This window comes from Pinus tabuliformis, chromosome 7, assembly GCF_031772625.1.
Source record: "Pinus tabuliformis cultivar Carrire ecotype Pingquan chromosome 7, CPIR1, whole genome shotgun sequence".
Taxonomy (NCBI): Eukaryota; Viridiplantae; Streptophyta; class Pinopsida; order Pinales; family Pinaceae; genus Pinus; species Pinus tabuliformis.
Window position 1 is genome coordinate 612,426,397 of NC_142293.1, and position 15,357 is coordinate 612,441,753.

The 15,357-nt window shown below is 35.0% G+C and overlaps 1 protein-coding gene across 1 annotated transcript in view; it reads left to right on the plus strand.

Moving 5' to 3' along the window:
• The first annotated feature begins 10,671 nt into the window (after nucleotides 1-10,671).
• The window catches only part of LOC149248921 (tryptophan aminotransferase-related protein 3-like), a 188,798-nt gene continuing 184,112 nt past the window's right edge, over nucleotides 10,672-15,357 (plus strand). The window contains exons 1-4 of the mRNA XM_089451400.1: nucleotides 10,672-11,099; nucleotides 11,211-11,514; nucleotides 11,704-11,996; nucleotides 12,105-12,225. Of these exons, the coding sequence (XP_089307526.1) occupies nucleotides 10,672-11,099; nucleotides 11,211-11,514; nucleotides 11,704-11,996; nucleotides 12,105-12,225 (1,146 nt within the window). The remainder of the gene's footprint in view (nucleotides 11,100-11,210; nucleotides 11,515-11,703; nucleotides 11,997-12,104; nucleotides 12,226-15,357) is intronic.

Consider the following 15,357-nt stretch of genomic DNA (forward strand, 5'->3'; position numbering starts at 1 on the left):
CTCCCTTCTTTTCTTTCATATATATAAAATACTAAACAATATCAAATAATCTCTTGCTTTCTTAATATCGAATAAACCATGCGAGTCATAATAGATAATGATGTTAATCATTGGTATCATCACCTCAATAAATATTATCACATGTTTTATTAATGTATAATAAATTGTATATTATCTATTGTCTATTTAATATGTAACCTTAGTATCATCACCTCAATAAATTATTATCACATGTTTTATTAATGTATAATAAATTGTATGTTGCCTATTTAATATGTAACCTTAGTATATATTTGTAATGTGAAAAGATAGAAAGATCTCCTTTAATAATTTTAAATAAATACTTTTAAGTTAGGATTCTATAAATAAATATTATTTTTTATTTTTAAATAATATAGATTTTATATTTATAGCATATTTCATAACATTATTTATGTTATTAATATATTTTATCATTTTATCACCTTTCATAAAATATAGTTTTAAAAATAATTTATCAAAAAAAATTGTATATTATTTCATTTTATTAAAAAAATTAAAAATATTTTAACATGTTAAAGTAAGTAATATCATTTATGTAATTAATAAATTTTATATTTTTAGTATCCTTCGTAAAATATGGTTTTAAGAATAGTTTCCGAATAAAACTTGATTTCTAATATGAGTTCTCCCAAAAGATATCCTAACACATAGGATAGGGATCACAAAGCCTAAATTCAGTTTAAACTATAATTTCTTAAATATTAGTTTATACTATTTTAAACTAAATTCATGAATATTGTTTTCTAAGCATATTGAATTGTCCCGTCTTGCCGATACAATATAGAAGAGGTACAACGCAGTCAGAGCAAGATACCATATAACAGGTACAATGCATTGAGAATAAGATACATGGATGGGTTATCAATGGCTCAGCTTCACATTGTGCAATTACATTAAGATAAGAGCATTATCAGACTGTGTGACATGCAAAACTATTATAAAAATTTTGGAACATATAAGCATATAAATAGTCGCAAAACTATTATAAAATTTTTGGAACATATAAGCATATAAATAGTTGAATTTGTTTCTAGGGTTGAATTTCATATGAAAAATCATCGCAAAATTACCATTTCTGAACACACTATAGATGACTACATTCCATATTAATTTGTTTCCTATTTTTGTAATTTTTATTGTTTCTGTTGCCCTTTTCATCGAAGAACTAAATTTTTGGCTGCATCAATAATCGAGTATCGATGTCAATGAGCCCAAACCCTAGCATCGCGCAAAATTGCGTTAGGGTTCCGTAAATTCAGGCCGTTAAAATAATTGAGGTTACTAAACGTTGCAAAAATGGGCTTCCCAAGCAACGAGGAGGAAAGAGATGAACAATCAAGTGGAAACATTCAACGAACCAAGACACAAATTCGACGGGCGATGAGAGCCATACTTCCATAAATTAAAATAATAGTAAGGATGACTTTTCGATTTACGAGTCTGCAAAGCAAAACTGAATGGAACCAGTTGAATGTGCATCACCTTCAGTGCGTCATCTCGATTGCATCACCTTCGGTGCTGTGAGTGTCGATTGTAAACACATGTTACAGTAATCTTGATTGCGTCACCTTTCGACACGCATCACTTAAAATATGCATTTCTAGAGTAACGAAGGTTAAAAAGAAGTGCTTTTGTAAATTAAATTTAAACATTAAAATCATTTTAAATATCACATCACATGGCATGCATTTTAAAGAATTACGTTTGATATAGTAGTGGCAAGGGGTAAATATGGCTTACAGGTTCGAATGTTTGGCAAGGGGTAAATCTGGTTTACAGGTTCGAATTAAACATGAAAATCATTTCAAATAGTCTTGTAAATAAAGGTAAGTTGATTGTATGGCTTAGTGTTTCATATTAATAACTATGTTTCATTGTAGGTAAAGAACCCATAATGATTTGCAACTTACCAATGAGGAATCAGCGATGTAAATTATTCGACATATATCAACATCACACACTCACGAGTGCATACCTTATTAGTCCCTGCCCTCAGGCATGGACTATAGTAATCGTTCGCAAGCTAGATAGCATTAATTGACCTGCTTTTAATACCCGGTCATCAACTATATACCAAGTTTTTTGAAGACATATTTATAAATCACGTTATTTGGCCTCCTCCCGAGGACCTAACCTAATCCGAAGCTAATCCGAAGCTAAACCATATGTTATATATTTTGTGTTCCCTTCATATTTTCAAAACTGGTAAAATTACTAATCTAATGCTGGCATTAGTCCACATCACTAAATGCTAGCACCGATATTTTGGATTTCCATGGTTGTATGCACCGCCTATACCCCTATATGCCTGCCTGCCACAACTTCCAGGTGCCATTTCTTATGTTCCAGGTGCCTCCAGGTGCCATTTCTTATGTTCCAGGTGCCATCTGCATGTAACCAGGTGTAATGTTATTCCAAATCTTATTAGAGGACTAGCAGCCCTGGAAACTCGCCATACAAGAGGAATGTGCTGGTTGTGCTTCTTCCCACTGTGCTGGTTGTCCCTGGTTGTGCTTCTGAACTTCTTCCCACTGTGCTGGTTGTGCCTGGTTGTGCTTCTGAAGCCGTCGCTGGAAATTCTCTGAAGCCGTCGCTGAATTCAAGCCACATATATTGTTAAACTGTTATGAATTTCTCTATTTTTTTATCCAAGTATTTGATTTGAATTTTTGCTTGAATTTGAATTTTTGAGCTCGAGTTAATTACTTACATCATTTAGCTGGACAGGTTCAATGGCCAATCTGGACAGGTTCAATGGCCATCGCTTGTCCATCGCTGGAAATTCTCTGAAGCCGTCGCTGAATTCAAGCCACATATATTGTTAAAATGTTATGAATTTCTCTATTAATTTTTGCTTGAATTTGAATATACTATTAACTTGAATTTGAATTTTTGAGCTCCAGTTAATTACTTACATGATTTGGCTGGACAGTTCTCGCACCTTCCAAGCTTTTGTTCACTGGGCACCTTCAGAGTGACGATGATGGTGGGGGTGGTGATTCTGCTTGTGCCCAGGATCAATGTTTTCGAGATTTTCAGGTAGCAGAGAAGCTGTAACCCAGAGGTCAGTTGGGTCACCATGAGCTCTCACAAGGCTGGTGGGCGCACTCACAGTAACAACCCTCTTCTCAGATTCACCATTAATACCACTCCCCTCATCTTTTCTCCTCGATTCCCAGCCCGTTTCGCCATTATTGAGCTCTGGAGGCCCCAGGGTCAAAACCCCTCGATTCCCAGCCCGTTTCGCCATTATTGAGCTCTGGAGGCCCCAGGGTCAAAACCCCAGAAGCATCCTCGCCATACACGAACTTCACCATGTCCTCGGGAACGCCGGTCGTATTCGCAATATATTTTCTTTTGGCATAGAGCTCGGCATTGACGCTCTGGAATTTGTCAAGACCGCTGGTGGAATAAGGATTCGATCTCTTCCCATGCTTGTGCCGGGACCTCGTTCTGGGCGAGACCGCGATTTCCTCGGCCTCACCTTTTATTGACTAGAGCAAAATTCCCAGAAAACTGCAGGAATCCTCCATGTGCCTCGGCTCAAAACCTTTCGTTCACATAGAATGCTTACCCGGAAGAAAAGCGTCCAGCTCTAACTCGTGAGAGGGTTGCCTAGGTGAAAACCTCCGGAACCGCAACTTCTTTCCTTTCCCCTGCAAACAGAAAAACTGAGATTAGCAACAGGATATGAAACCAACTCTGTATAAAACGAAAATGCAATACTCATGACAATCTGCGGCTGGTAGTGGAAATCTGCAAGGTTTAGTTTGAACCACAGAAACCCGCATCTTGGTGAATAATTGTTATGTCCGCTTCGCCACCTGTCAGACATGCATTAAGCCACTTTAAGGCATGCTCAAACAAAGCATGGTCCAGAAAAGGCTTATTCTCAGCTTATTCTCCATTCATATTCTAGGCTTATTCTCCAGAGACCAAAGTCGACCATGCTCTGTTTGAGCATATTCACCCGGTCTTCTTCGAAAAATTTTATTCTTTTAACTCCTTATTTCAATGAATTCCTTCTTCGAATTATCTTGGTTTGGTATTGCTTTAAATCCACCTGGCATTACCTTAAAGAAAACGTGTAAAACAACTTGTAATGGCAGATTACAAATATATTTAAGTTATCATGTTACGTTTCATAGTAGTTAACATATTTAAGTTGTGTTACGTTTAGTGGTTAACATAGTGGTTAAACTAATTAGTTTATGATTTTCAGACTTACATTTATGAACGGACATAATAGCACAATTACAAAATGTGTCTTGATATGAAGGGGAACCCCATGAACTATGACCATGACGAGTAAGCATATGAAAGGAAAGCATTCGAATAAGTATCGTAAACAATTTCACAAATAAAACAAAGGTGAATGGAACATAAGTTCAAACGAAACATAGAATACCAATGTGAGAACCAATTCAAGCTAATTGCCGCAGTTTAGATTTAGCTCATCTGCTTATTGCTGAAGCTTGCATATCTTTACCCCTTTGAAGTAATATGAGGCGCTGCTTTTTCACTGTGGTTTGCTTGGAATTGCCGCAGTTTAGATTTAGCTCATCTGCTTATTGCTGAAGCTTGCATATCTTTACCCCTTTGAAGTAATATGAGGCGCTGCATATCTTTACCCCTTTGAAGTAATATGAGGCGCTGCTGTGATCTGGTGGATAAATTCAGCTTAAACAAACAAAGACAGTTGATTCCCCAAAAAATCTATAAGCACCGATGCGATAGTGGCTATTGGCTATCTCAGCGTTCCAATTTCAGCACTTTCGGATGCACAGTATAAAATTTCTTAGCAGTAGCATCACTTGGTGCAAGTGTGGCATAACTGAACTTATAAATTTGCTATCTCTGATTTCAACGATGCTGTATACAGAAGCTGCATTTTGCTTCTTAAAAACTCAGTTCATTGTTTTATGCCATTGACTATATATTGATATGTGTTTTCCTCTACTTTGTAGTGCGTAATAGACATGCTCAACTTCACGCAGGGACTCGCTGCGTCGCAGCTCCCCTTGTTTGAGTTTGGATTCATGGTCTATAAATCTATATATATATAATTTTGGTTTTGATTTTCGATTCATGGTGTATAATTTTTTTGTGGTTGGTGTGAATTATAATTTTATATATATATATAATTTTGTTTTATTATGAAAGTTGGAAGGTTTAAAAAAATTAATAATGATAAGTTTAATTTTTTTAAGTTAAGCATCTGTGATTCATAATGTATAGAATAGTTTTTTTCATTGCAATCACGCTATTTTTGTTAGGGGCCAAAATTTCATCATGACTAAGTAAATAATAAACTATGATAGATTCGTCTAAAAGCAGATCCAATATGAGTAGAGAGATCAAATTTATTTAGATGCATACTTATTTTAGAGTGCAAAAAACAATAAATTCTATCTTTTAATGTTATAAACATACATAACATGTCCATTGAGCCATTTTATGAGCACACATTACCCTGGTTTTTTTGTTACTAATATATTTTTAGGTATATGTCAATATTAATTCATAACCCACATAAAATTAGATTAGGTCATATGGACAACTAATTAAACATGGACAACATAGTATTTTTTTTAATTATAGCTGATATTGCTTTTCTATTTAGAGAATAATTTATTGTTATTTTAATAAGGACGGACATACTTACACATCACCTTCACACTCTTGGCTCAGTTAATTTATGAATTTAATTATAAATTTTATTTTTTTTAGTGAATATATATAGGGAGAATAAATAGTATTGAAGATACATATACGATACATAGAATAAAATATATTATTTAATTTATAACATCTTAATCAATAAAACTAATAATTCTTAGAGATGTATTTTAATTTTATCATTTAATTTAATTATTTATAATATAATATATAGGAGTTTTTGGCTTCCAAAATCATAATATGTAAACATAGATTAGGTCACAAAACCTAATTTTAACTAGAAATTAGATTATAATGGGCCAAAAACACAAAAAAAAAAAAAAGCCAAAACCAATCCTAAACCTAGGTAGGAGAGGTTTGTCAACCCCCCATATGAATAACCATGTAAAGAACAAAATGAGTTCCAAGCATTCTCCCACTCATTTCTTTCTGCTTATGTTTTAAAAGATCAACAATTATGGGTACCAATGCCCATTGATTCTCTACACCGAGAGATCTTCTCATAATGAACAAACTTTGTGAATGAGTCTTCAAAGTTTCTCAAGGTGTTAAGTTGACCAATAACATCTTCTTCTCTTCAACCATGCCTCTCACAAAGTCGTATTGAACATCAATATCTTCATTTTAGAAATATCGTATAGAACGATAAGCAACTTTTTCTAGTAGAAAGATAGATGCACTTCATTGTTAAAAATATTTTACTTTGACTTTTAAAATTTAACCCTATAGCTTGCTATACAAACCCAATACCTAAACACAATATCTACAACTATGTATTTTCCTCATTTACATCAATGGTTCTCATGTATCTACCTTTTGCAAATAAGAGTGAAACTATGTATTGTCTCTTCCAAATGGATTAACACATCTATTTGTATATCTTTCACAATCTAGAAATCTAACCTAGTTTGCGTCAACAAATCCCTGAATATCTAATACTCTATCTAGTCTAAGCCTTCCTTGGTAGGAAATTGCGCAATATGTAGTGCCATGCAAATATTTGAAAACCATCTTTACATTTATCCAGTGATATCTCCTTGGTTTGGACACATGCCTTCTCAAAACATCCACTACATTGATAATGCCTAATCTAGTATAAATCATTACATACATCAAACCACCAATAGTGTTGGCATAGGGTAAAAAAGATGTTGCCTTCCACTTCATACATATTGAGATACTAATGTACAGATAAATTTACACCTATAAGAATAGGTACCTTGAATAATTTATATTTCTACATATTAAACCCATACAATGCTACCTAAACATAATATGCATATTTAGCTAATGATGCGACAAGAATAAATCCAAACGCATAATTTTGTATGAACTCTAAGGTTATATTTTCTTTTTTAGCACAACTTTCATTAATTCTATTTACCATATATGAAATGTTCATATAAATTGGAATCTAGGGTACAATGAAACATACTTTCAACCATGCTTTTGTCCTATTCTTTAAATCCACAGCATTAGCTTTTACCTAGAGATAGTAAGTGTTTTGTATTCTTCATTTCCACCCTCAAGAAAAACAAAACTATTACACACATTAGTTATGGTGTCTACAAACAACTTGTATATATTTCCCTAAAATCCTTTCATTAAAATCATTGTTCATCAAACAATTTTGTAGGATTCCCTCTCAAACATAATATGTGCACTTGCATCACTCATCTTATTTATGGATATGAAGCTTCTATCTATCTCTAGATTGTGAAAAAACCCAAGGAGTGTTTTCATCCTTCCATCCCTAAGGAGTAGCCTTACAATTCCTTTTCATAGTTTTTGTATATCAAGTCATCCACAAAAAAACATCACCTCCATTATGCTTTTCATATTCATGAAAACACTACCTATGAGGAGCCGTATTAGCATAGGCAATCAAGTTGACTAACCACACATATTGATCTAAACATGTGCTTGAAGAAGCCATGTACTCCTATAAGTAGGTTTTCTCTTCTATGGAGAGTAAATAATTAGATCCATTCCCTTTATTATCTCTTTTAAATATAGAATCCTTCTTATATTGCACAACTTTACCACATTTCTAGCATTTTCTTAAAAGCATTTTATCTGAGATTTAGATCTATCTATTGATTTAAATATCCTTCCAACTCATTTTTCATTTCATTCTTGTGAATAACCTCTATTGCAAATAAGGCATCCATACTATTGGAGGTTTTACACCTCATTTCTTCTGATAGTAAGGATCAAAGATATCGTCATTTGAAATTTAACATGGTTGTGTTATTCCAATGGCTACAAATATATTATCCCATTAATCACATCATAATTTTTAATATTAACATACAACAACTAACTTACCATAGTATTAAAAGCATTTTTAGTGAAAAGAGGATAACACATTCTCCACACCATCCATGAATAGCATTTTTAGTGAAAAGAGGATAACACATTCTCCACACCATCCATGAATAGGAGGAGAATTTGACCTATGAATATTCTTTCAATTCATATTCTTAATAATGATACAATCACTACATTTATGTGGCCTCAATCAACTTTTCCATTAAAGACATGTTTATGAATTGATCATATTGATTATATTCCTACACTATTTACCATATGCTTATTGAACATTACTCAAGTGCTAATTAATTAATTAATTCCATACAAGTCTCTATTTTTTGATATGGTTTCTACAATTTTAATTTAATTATCTATACTAGGTGACAGGGATTAGAATATTCTAGAATATTCTTAGTAGTAGTCACACATCAAAATTTGACTTTTCTCCATTTTTAACTAAATTGATTAATTAATTAAAAAATTCATATAAACATGTCTCATATTAACATAAGTTGTGTTTTATGGGGCATGAGTTGTGGTTTATGGGGCATGTGACAATAGTAAGCCATGATATTGGACTATGGCATTGTTACTAAGCCTATTTACAAAGTAATAACCATTGTGGTTAACAATCTCGTTGCATGCTTTTTTAAATGTATATATGTTTAATTAATATATTAATTCTTTTTGTAATTAATGGTTATAATACTTTAAAATAAAGTTATGATTTAATTAATTTTTTTTTCGATTTTTTAATATTTTCTATAATGAAGTAAGTGTTTAGATACTTTAGAAGTTTACTAACCATTTAATTATGACTGTCATAATTCTATTTGATTTAACTTATATAGTTTCATTAGCTAATAATATAGTGGATAGAGTAATAATGTAGAAAAATTATCTTTATCTTAAAAAAACATACAATGAAGTGTTTTGATACCTAAATGTATTTACTAGCCATTTAATTTTATATGATTAAACTAAATAATAATATAATAAAGAGAATAATATCTTTTAATTTATATAAATTACCAACTACTAATATAGTAAATGCAGTTGCTTTTAGTGCAATTTTTTGGACTTTCTAAACTTACCTAAGGTCTTTATTATTACAATTGGATTCTGATGACTTTTATTACTGTTTAAATAAAAAACAAAAACGTCTTATTTTACTGATTTGATTTTTTAAAAGATGGAAATACTTTCATAGCCCGTTGCGTAAAATCACTCCCAAAAATCACTAAACCATTGATTATTTAATTTCGAATGCATAAAATCACTCCCAAAACACTAAACCATTGGATTATTTAATTTCGTAACGTTCTAACAGCCTTGTTCATTATTATGAATTCAGCAACGGTTCCTTTACCAAACTACAGTAATTCAGAAACCGGCTTATTCGATTTAAATACTGGGCACTGACACATAAAATATATCCTATTTTACAGAGCGAAACTCACCATGCAATTTACGTATTCACGAATCACGATGGGCTCCATGTGAATCAGCGTTTGGAAGCTGTTTATATGGTATAAAATAAAAAGATTGCGGATTGCCTCATTTGACATTTTTCCTCAATTTGCCTCATTCGGCATTACATCAGCAAACTCTGAGAGTCACAGTTCTCGCGAAGTTTAGCAAAATTCCAAAAACAAAAACATAAAATATTTAATGGAGATTTGGAGTTTACGGCACGAAACTCGCAACGCAATTTACGTATTCACGAATCATGACGGGCTCCATGTGAATGGGCGTTTGGAAAGTGTTTATATAGAGTACAAAAGAAAAAGATCCAATGGCTTTATCTACCGAAGCGTGAATTTCCGCAGGATGGTAAAAAACTATCAATCTGACTTTTGATTTTTGTTTTTTTCAAAAAAATTGACGCTAATTGAATAGGTCGTTGTCTATGGAGGGTTAAAAATTATATATAGCTGGAATTTAGAAAAAAAAAAAAAAAAAAATTATCAAAAATTTTGAGTACAGGGGTTTGAAGAGTTATTTTGATATTGGAAATAGATTTAGCATAATCAAAATTCTCTTGCAGGGTTATTTTGATATTGCAACTAAAATGCAAAACTTGTCAGCTGTAATTCACTTTTCTTAAAAATTTTGTTATGATTTTTGTTAGACTACTCTATTGAACAGTGTTTTTATCATATAAATGGATTCAACACCATAAAAAAATATCTTAAAAGCATAAAATATACCCTTTATATCTAAAAACTTTGGCGAGAATTTTTATTATTTTTTAATATTTCTATTATTTTGCATAAATTAGCCCCATTTTATGAAAATGATACCCGAATTTCCATTATTTTTCATTCAAAAACAAATCAATACGGCATTCCTGATTGCATCATTTGACATTTTTGTTCAATTTGCCTCCTTTGACATTACAAAATGAAACTCGGAGTGTCACAGTTCTGACCACGTTACCGTCTTTATTATCCAACATGTGAGTTATAGATATATGGTATACGTTTAGTGTTACATCTATATATATACAGGTGCTGCATGAGAAATTCCAATCCAACCTCTACTCCTGCTGCTATCCATCATCAATCTCCAGACCTAAAGAAATCGTTAGCCCGACTTCTTTCTCTCATCCATCGCTCGTGGGACTGAAATCCCAAGATGGACGACCACCCCCAACAACAACTCTCTCTTACCTCAAATGCTAATAATGCCTCTGGTCGATTGAAGTCCAGACTGGCGAATCATGTGCTTTTGGTGTTTTCGCTACTGCTGAATCTGTTATTTCTAGCTCTCTTGTCTGTGTTTCCCATCCACTCATCTTTGCACCAAGAACTGCATGGAGATGCAAGAGCTGAAGAGGGAGTGGGTGATAATAATTTGCAGGCGCTGACATGGAGTCGGCGAGCCGCCGAGGAAGCAGAGGCAGCGGCAGCATATCATTGTTCCGGCCATGGATTTGTCTACGTCGACACGCTAAATATTGCGCCAGATGGTCAGGGTAAAACATCTGATTGCGAATGTAACGAATGCTATACGGGGCCCGATTGTTCCCAAACGGTTGTCGACTGTGTTGTTGATGTTGACAGGTGAGCTTGAATATCATCCTGAATTAACAAAAAATAATTGAATTCAATTCCTAAATCTCATTAGGTGTTTAATTATCTGACGAAATGGGTAACTTGAATACTGTTCTGTAGTGGGGATCCTCTGTTTCTTGAGCCCTTCTGGATCAAGAATGCCGAAGCGAGCGCAACAGTGGTGCCGGGGTGGTATCGGATGAGCTATAGCATACTCGATGGCCCAACAGTCGTGATATCCCCCGAGTTGGAGACTCAAATTCGTGGGATCCATGCGTTAGTGGGAAACGCGGTGACAGAGGGGAGGTATATTGTGATTGGAACTGGCTCTACACAGCTCATCAATGCTGCGGTTTACAGCCTTTCTCATAAGCAGGACGCTCAACACCCTGCACAAGTAGTCGCACCTGCACCCTATTACGGAGTATGACCAGGCCGCATCTCTCAAGTTTTTCTTAATGTGGTTTTATTGTAAATCAAGATAGATAATCTGGTTGGGTGGAAAACAACAGACAGTCCCCACCACACACAACCTACACGATCTAGGTATAGGTCAAATTGTTTCAGTAGATCTGAAATCCAGGTCTAATATTATGGTAATTTTTGTTTGCAGGCTTATAGAACCCAGACTGAAATGTTTTATTCTGCAAACTCCGTGTGGAAGGGAGACGCGAAGGCATGGGCAAATCGCTCCTCTAAATCCACCAGATTTGTACAAATTGTAGCATCTCCAGACAATCCAACAGGTTTTATTCAACAAGGGGCTTTACATGGAGAAGACGTGAGGAATGTTTATGATCACGCCTACTACTGGCCTCACTATACTGCCATCACCGAGCCAGCTGACGAGGATGTTATGCTCTTCACCCTCTCCAAGCTCACTGGGCACGGGGGAAGCAGGCTAGGGTATAACTGGTTACTCATTTCATCATCATTTTCATTAATTAGTACTTCTTGATTTTCATTAATTAGTACTTGGAGATTCAAATGAGCTAAGAAATTCTTTGTTTGCAGATGGGCTATTGTGAAAGACTATGATGTGTACGAAAAGATGGCTGAATACGTTTTAGAGAATACTTTTGGCGTATCACATGATACACAGCTAAGGGCAAGCAGGATATTGAAAACAGTAATAGTGTTGGAGTATTAATTCCAACTGCCGTGCAGTAGCAGCGAGCCGCAATAGAGGACTTACGAAGGAGTCGACTTATTCACACCACCGCCATAAGTGTCTTTTCACCGTTTGCTTGTTTGTGTTCCCAAAGGAGGAGGAAGATCAGATCTGGGCTCTGCGCCATAACAGCTCACCAAACAGCATTAAAGAAGAAGCATGGCCGAGAAGGAAAGTACCAGCCGCAACATTTATCAGTCTTGGGTTTCAGCACAACCGACTCAAGAAATACAGCAAGAAATCAAATCTGTTAATTATGAGCAGCAGATATTTCATCAGCAAGTTAAGGCGGTGAAGAACCTTTCCTGCACTATATATATGTGTAGACACAGCAGTGTAGAAGACAGAGAAAGATAGAGAGCAGAGGAGAGCACGCAGCAGCGTGAGTATAGTTTTCTGTTAGTGAATATGGAAACGCAGCACACAGCAGTGTTAAGAGTTTAGCAATATAGCGCAGCAGCGCTGGAATGTAATTTCTGTGTTTTTAAGAAAGAATGTGCAGCAGCATGAGCTCACATGAATGAAGCCATTTTGCACAGCAGTGCTGAAATTTTATGAGATAGTTGTTGTGTGGAACTGAAGCGTTCCTGATGTAATCCCTCTGTCAAGAGGAAGATGCTTTTCAGCATAGTTTGGTGAATCCCTCTGTTGAGAGGAAGATGCTCTTTAGCATAGATTGTAAATCCCTCTGTTAAGAGGAAGATGTTTTATAACAGCAGTTGTGGAAATCCCTCTATGTGAGGAAGACTTAGTTTTATCAGTTAGTTTACTTTCATAAATAGAAATTCCTTTCTGTGCGTTTTTGTTTCACCAAAAGTTATTTCGTCAAAACTTTTAGTTGCTGAAACAGCTCGTAACTCAAAAAATACTTGACGTCAAAATTTTTACGTTGCTGAAACACCGTTGCTGAAACACCTGTTTCAGCAACTGAAAAAAACTGTGTTGCTGAAACACTGTTTCCAGCAAACGAATTTTTCTGTTTTTCTGAGTTAAAAATAGAGTATTTTCCTGTGTCAAAACCAGAATGTTATTTTGATCAGTTTGTGATCCTGAGGCAAAGTAAAGCATTATTTATGCTCGGTTTTTGAGTTTTTGAATTATCAGAAAACAGAGTATTACTCTCTGTTCATATTTTTGTTGTTTCGGAATTTATCAGAAAATTCTGAACAGTGGAAGCAGAGGATTTTTCCATTGTATTTTGTTTGGAATAACCAGAAATTCCCGACATGGTATCAGAGCTTGTTCATGCTCTTTGAAGACATCAAAGAAGCTGAAAGAAGATTTGTTGCTGCAGATTTCAAATTATCCAGCAGAGCGAAAACGTTGTCAAGGTATTTTTCAGATTAGTTTTTTGTGTAGCTGCTGAAGACAATTAAGTGATTTTTTTTTTACAGTCAAGTATTGAAAGAATGGCCAGCACCAGCGTGGGTATGTTTAATACCCAGCTCCCACAGTTCAATGAGAAAAACTATGACTATTGGGCAATAGTTATGAGAGCTTTTCTTTTCTCAGAAGATTTATGGGAATTTGTTGAAGATGGTTTTGAAGAACCAGCAAATGAAAATGAGTTTAATAGCTTAACTCAGGCAGAGAAAGAGTTGTTGAAGAACTATAAGAAGAAAGATGCTTTGGTCCTCTACTTATTGTATCGAGCAGTGAATGAAAGTGTGTTTCCAAGGATAGCAGCAGCTAAGACATCCAGAGAAGCATGGCAAACTCTCAAGACATCCTATCAAGGCATGGAGAAAGTGAAGACAGCGAAACTACAGTTGCTGAGGAAAGATTTTGAGAACCTGCGTATGAAGGACTCAGACAATATTGACTCATTCTTCACACAAGCAATTGGTTTGGTCACACAGATAAGGTCTCATGGAGAAACTCTTGAAGAAAGGAGGATTGTAGAGAAACTATTGAGGTGCCTACCCTCAAGGTTTGATGTGATTGTCACCACCATAGAAGAGACAAAGGATCTTTCAAAATTTTCAGTTGATGAACTTCATGCATCACTGATAACTCATGAGCAGAGGTTGAGTAGAAATGAAAACTCATCTTTAGAGCAAGCCTTCAAGACCCAGATGTCATTTGGAAGAGGAAGAAGTCAAGGCAGAGGAAACAAGAGAGGAAGAGGCAGAAGCCAATACAGAGGCGGAAGAAACAGTCCAGCAAACGTTCAAGGAAGAGGCAGCAATCCAAATCAGAACCAAGGCCATGGCAGCAGCCAACAAAGTGGACAACATCATGCTCAAGGACAAAGGTATCAAAAATCCAATGTCCAATGTTATTATTGTAAAAAATATGGGCACTATGCAAATGAATGTAGGAAAAAGCAGCATGATATGAGTAATAGATCTAGTGCAAACATCACTAGAGAAAATATCAGTCAAGATAATGTGTTGTTAGTTTGTAATATGGCTGAAACAAACAGTGAAGATATATGGTTTCTAGATTCTGGTTGCAGCAACCATATGACAGGAAACATAGCCCTGTTTTCTGCTTTAGATGAGAGTATGCAGTCACAAGTCACACTTGGGACTGATAGTAAAATTTCTGTTATGGGAAAAGGAGAAGTTAAGATATTTACAAAGAAAGGTGAAAAGAAAACCATAGCAGATGTTTATTATGTTCCTGGAATGAAGTGTAATCTCTTGAGTATTGGACAGCTTATTCAGAAGGGTTACAATGTTTTCTTTGAGAATGATGTATGCACCATCATGGACAGATTACCCAGCAAACGTTGTATTGCTGAAGTGAAGATGACAAGGAACAGGATGTTCCCTCTCAGAATAAGGGCAGATCTGAAAAATAAAGAAGTAGTTGCAGCAGTGACACAAGAGGCTCTCCAAAGCGTACCAAAGGATGAAAATTGGTTGTGGCATTTGAGGTTTGGACATCTTAACTTTGGAGGTCTTAATTTGTTAAGTAGAAAAGGAATGGTAAGAGGATTACCATTGATAGAAAAGCCAGACAGCCTTTGTGAAGGTTGTATATTGGGAAAACAACACAGAGAAAGTTTTCCAACAGGAAAAAGCATAAGGGCAAAAGCACCCTTAGAAATTATCCACTCAGATTTATGTGGACCGATGCAAGCTCCATCAC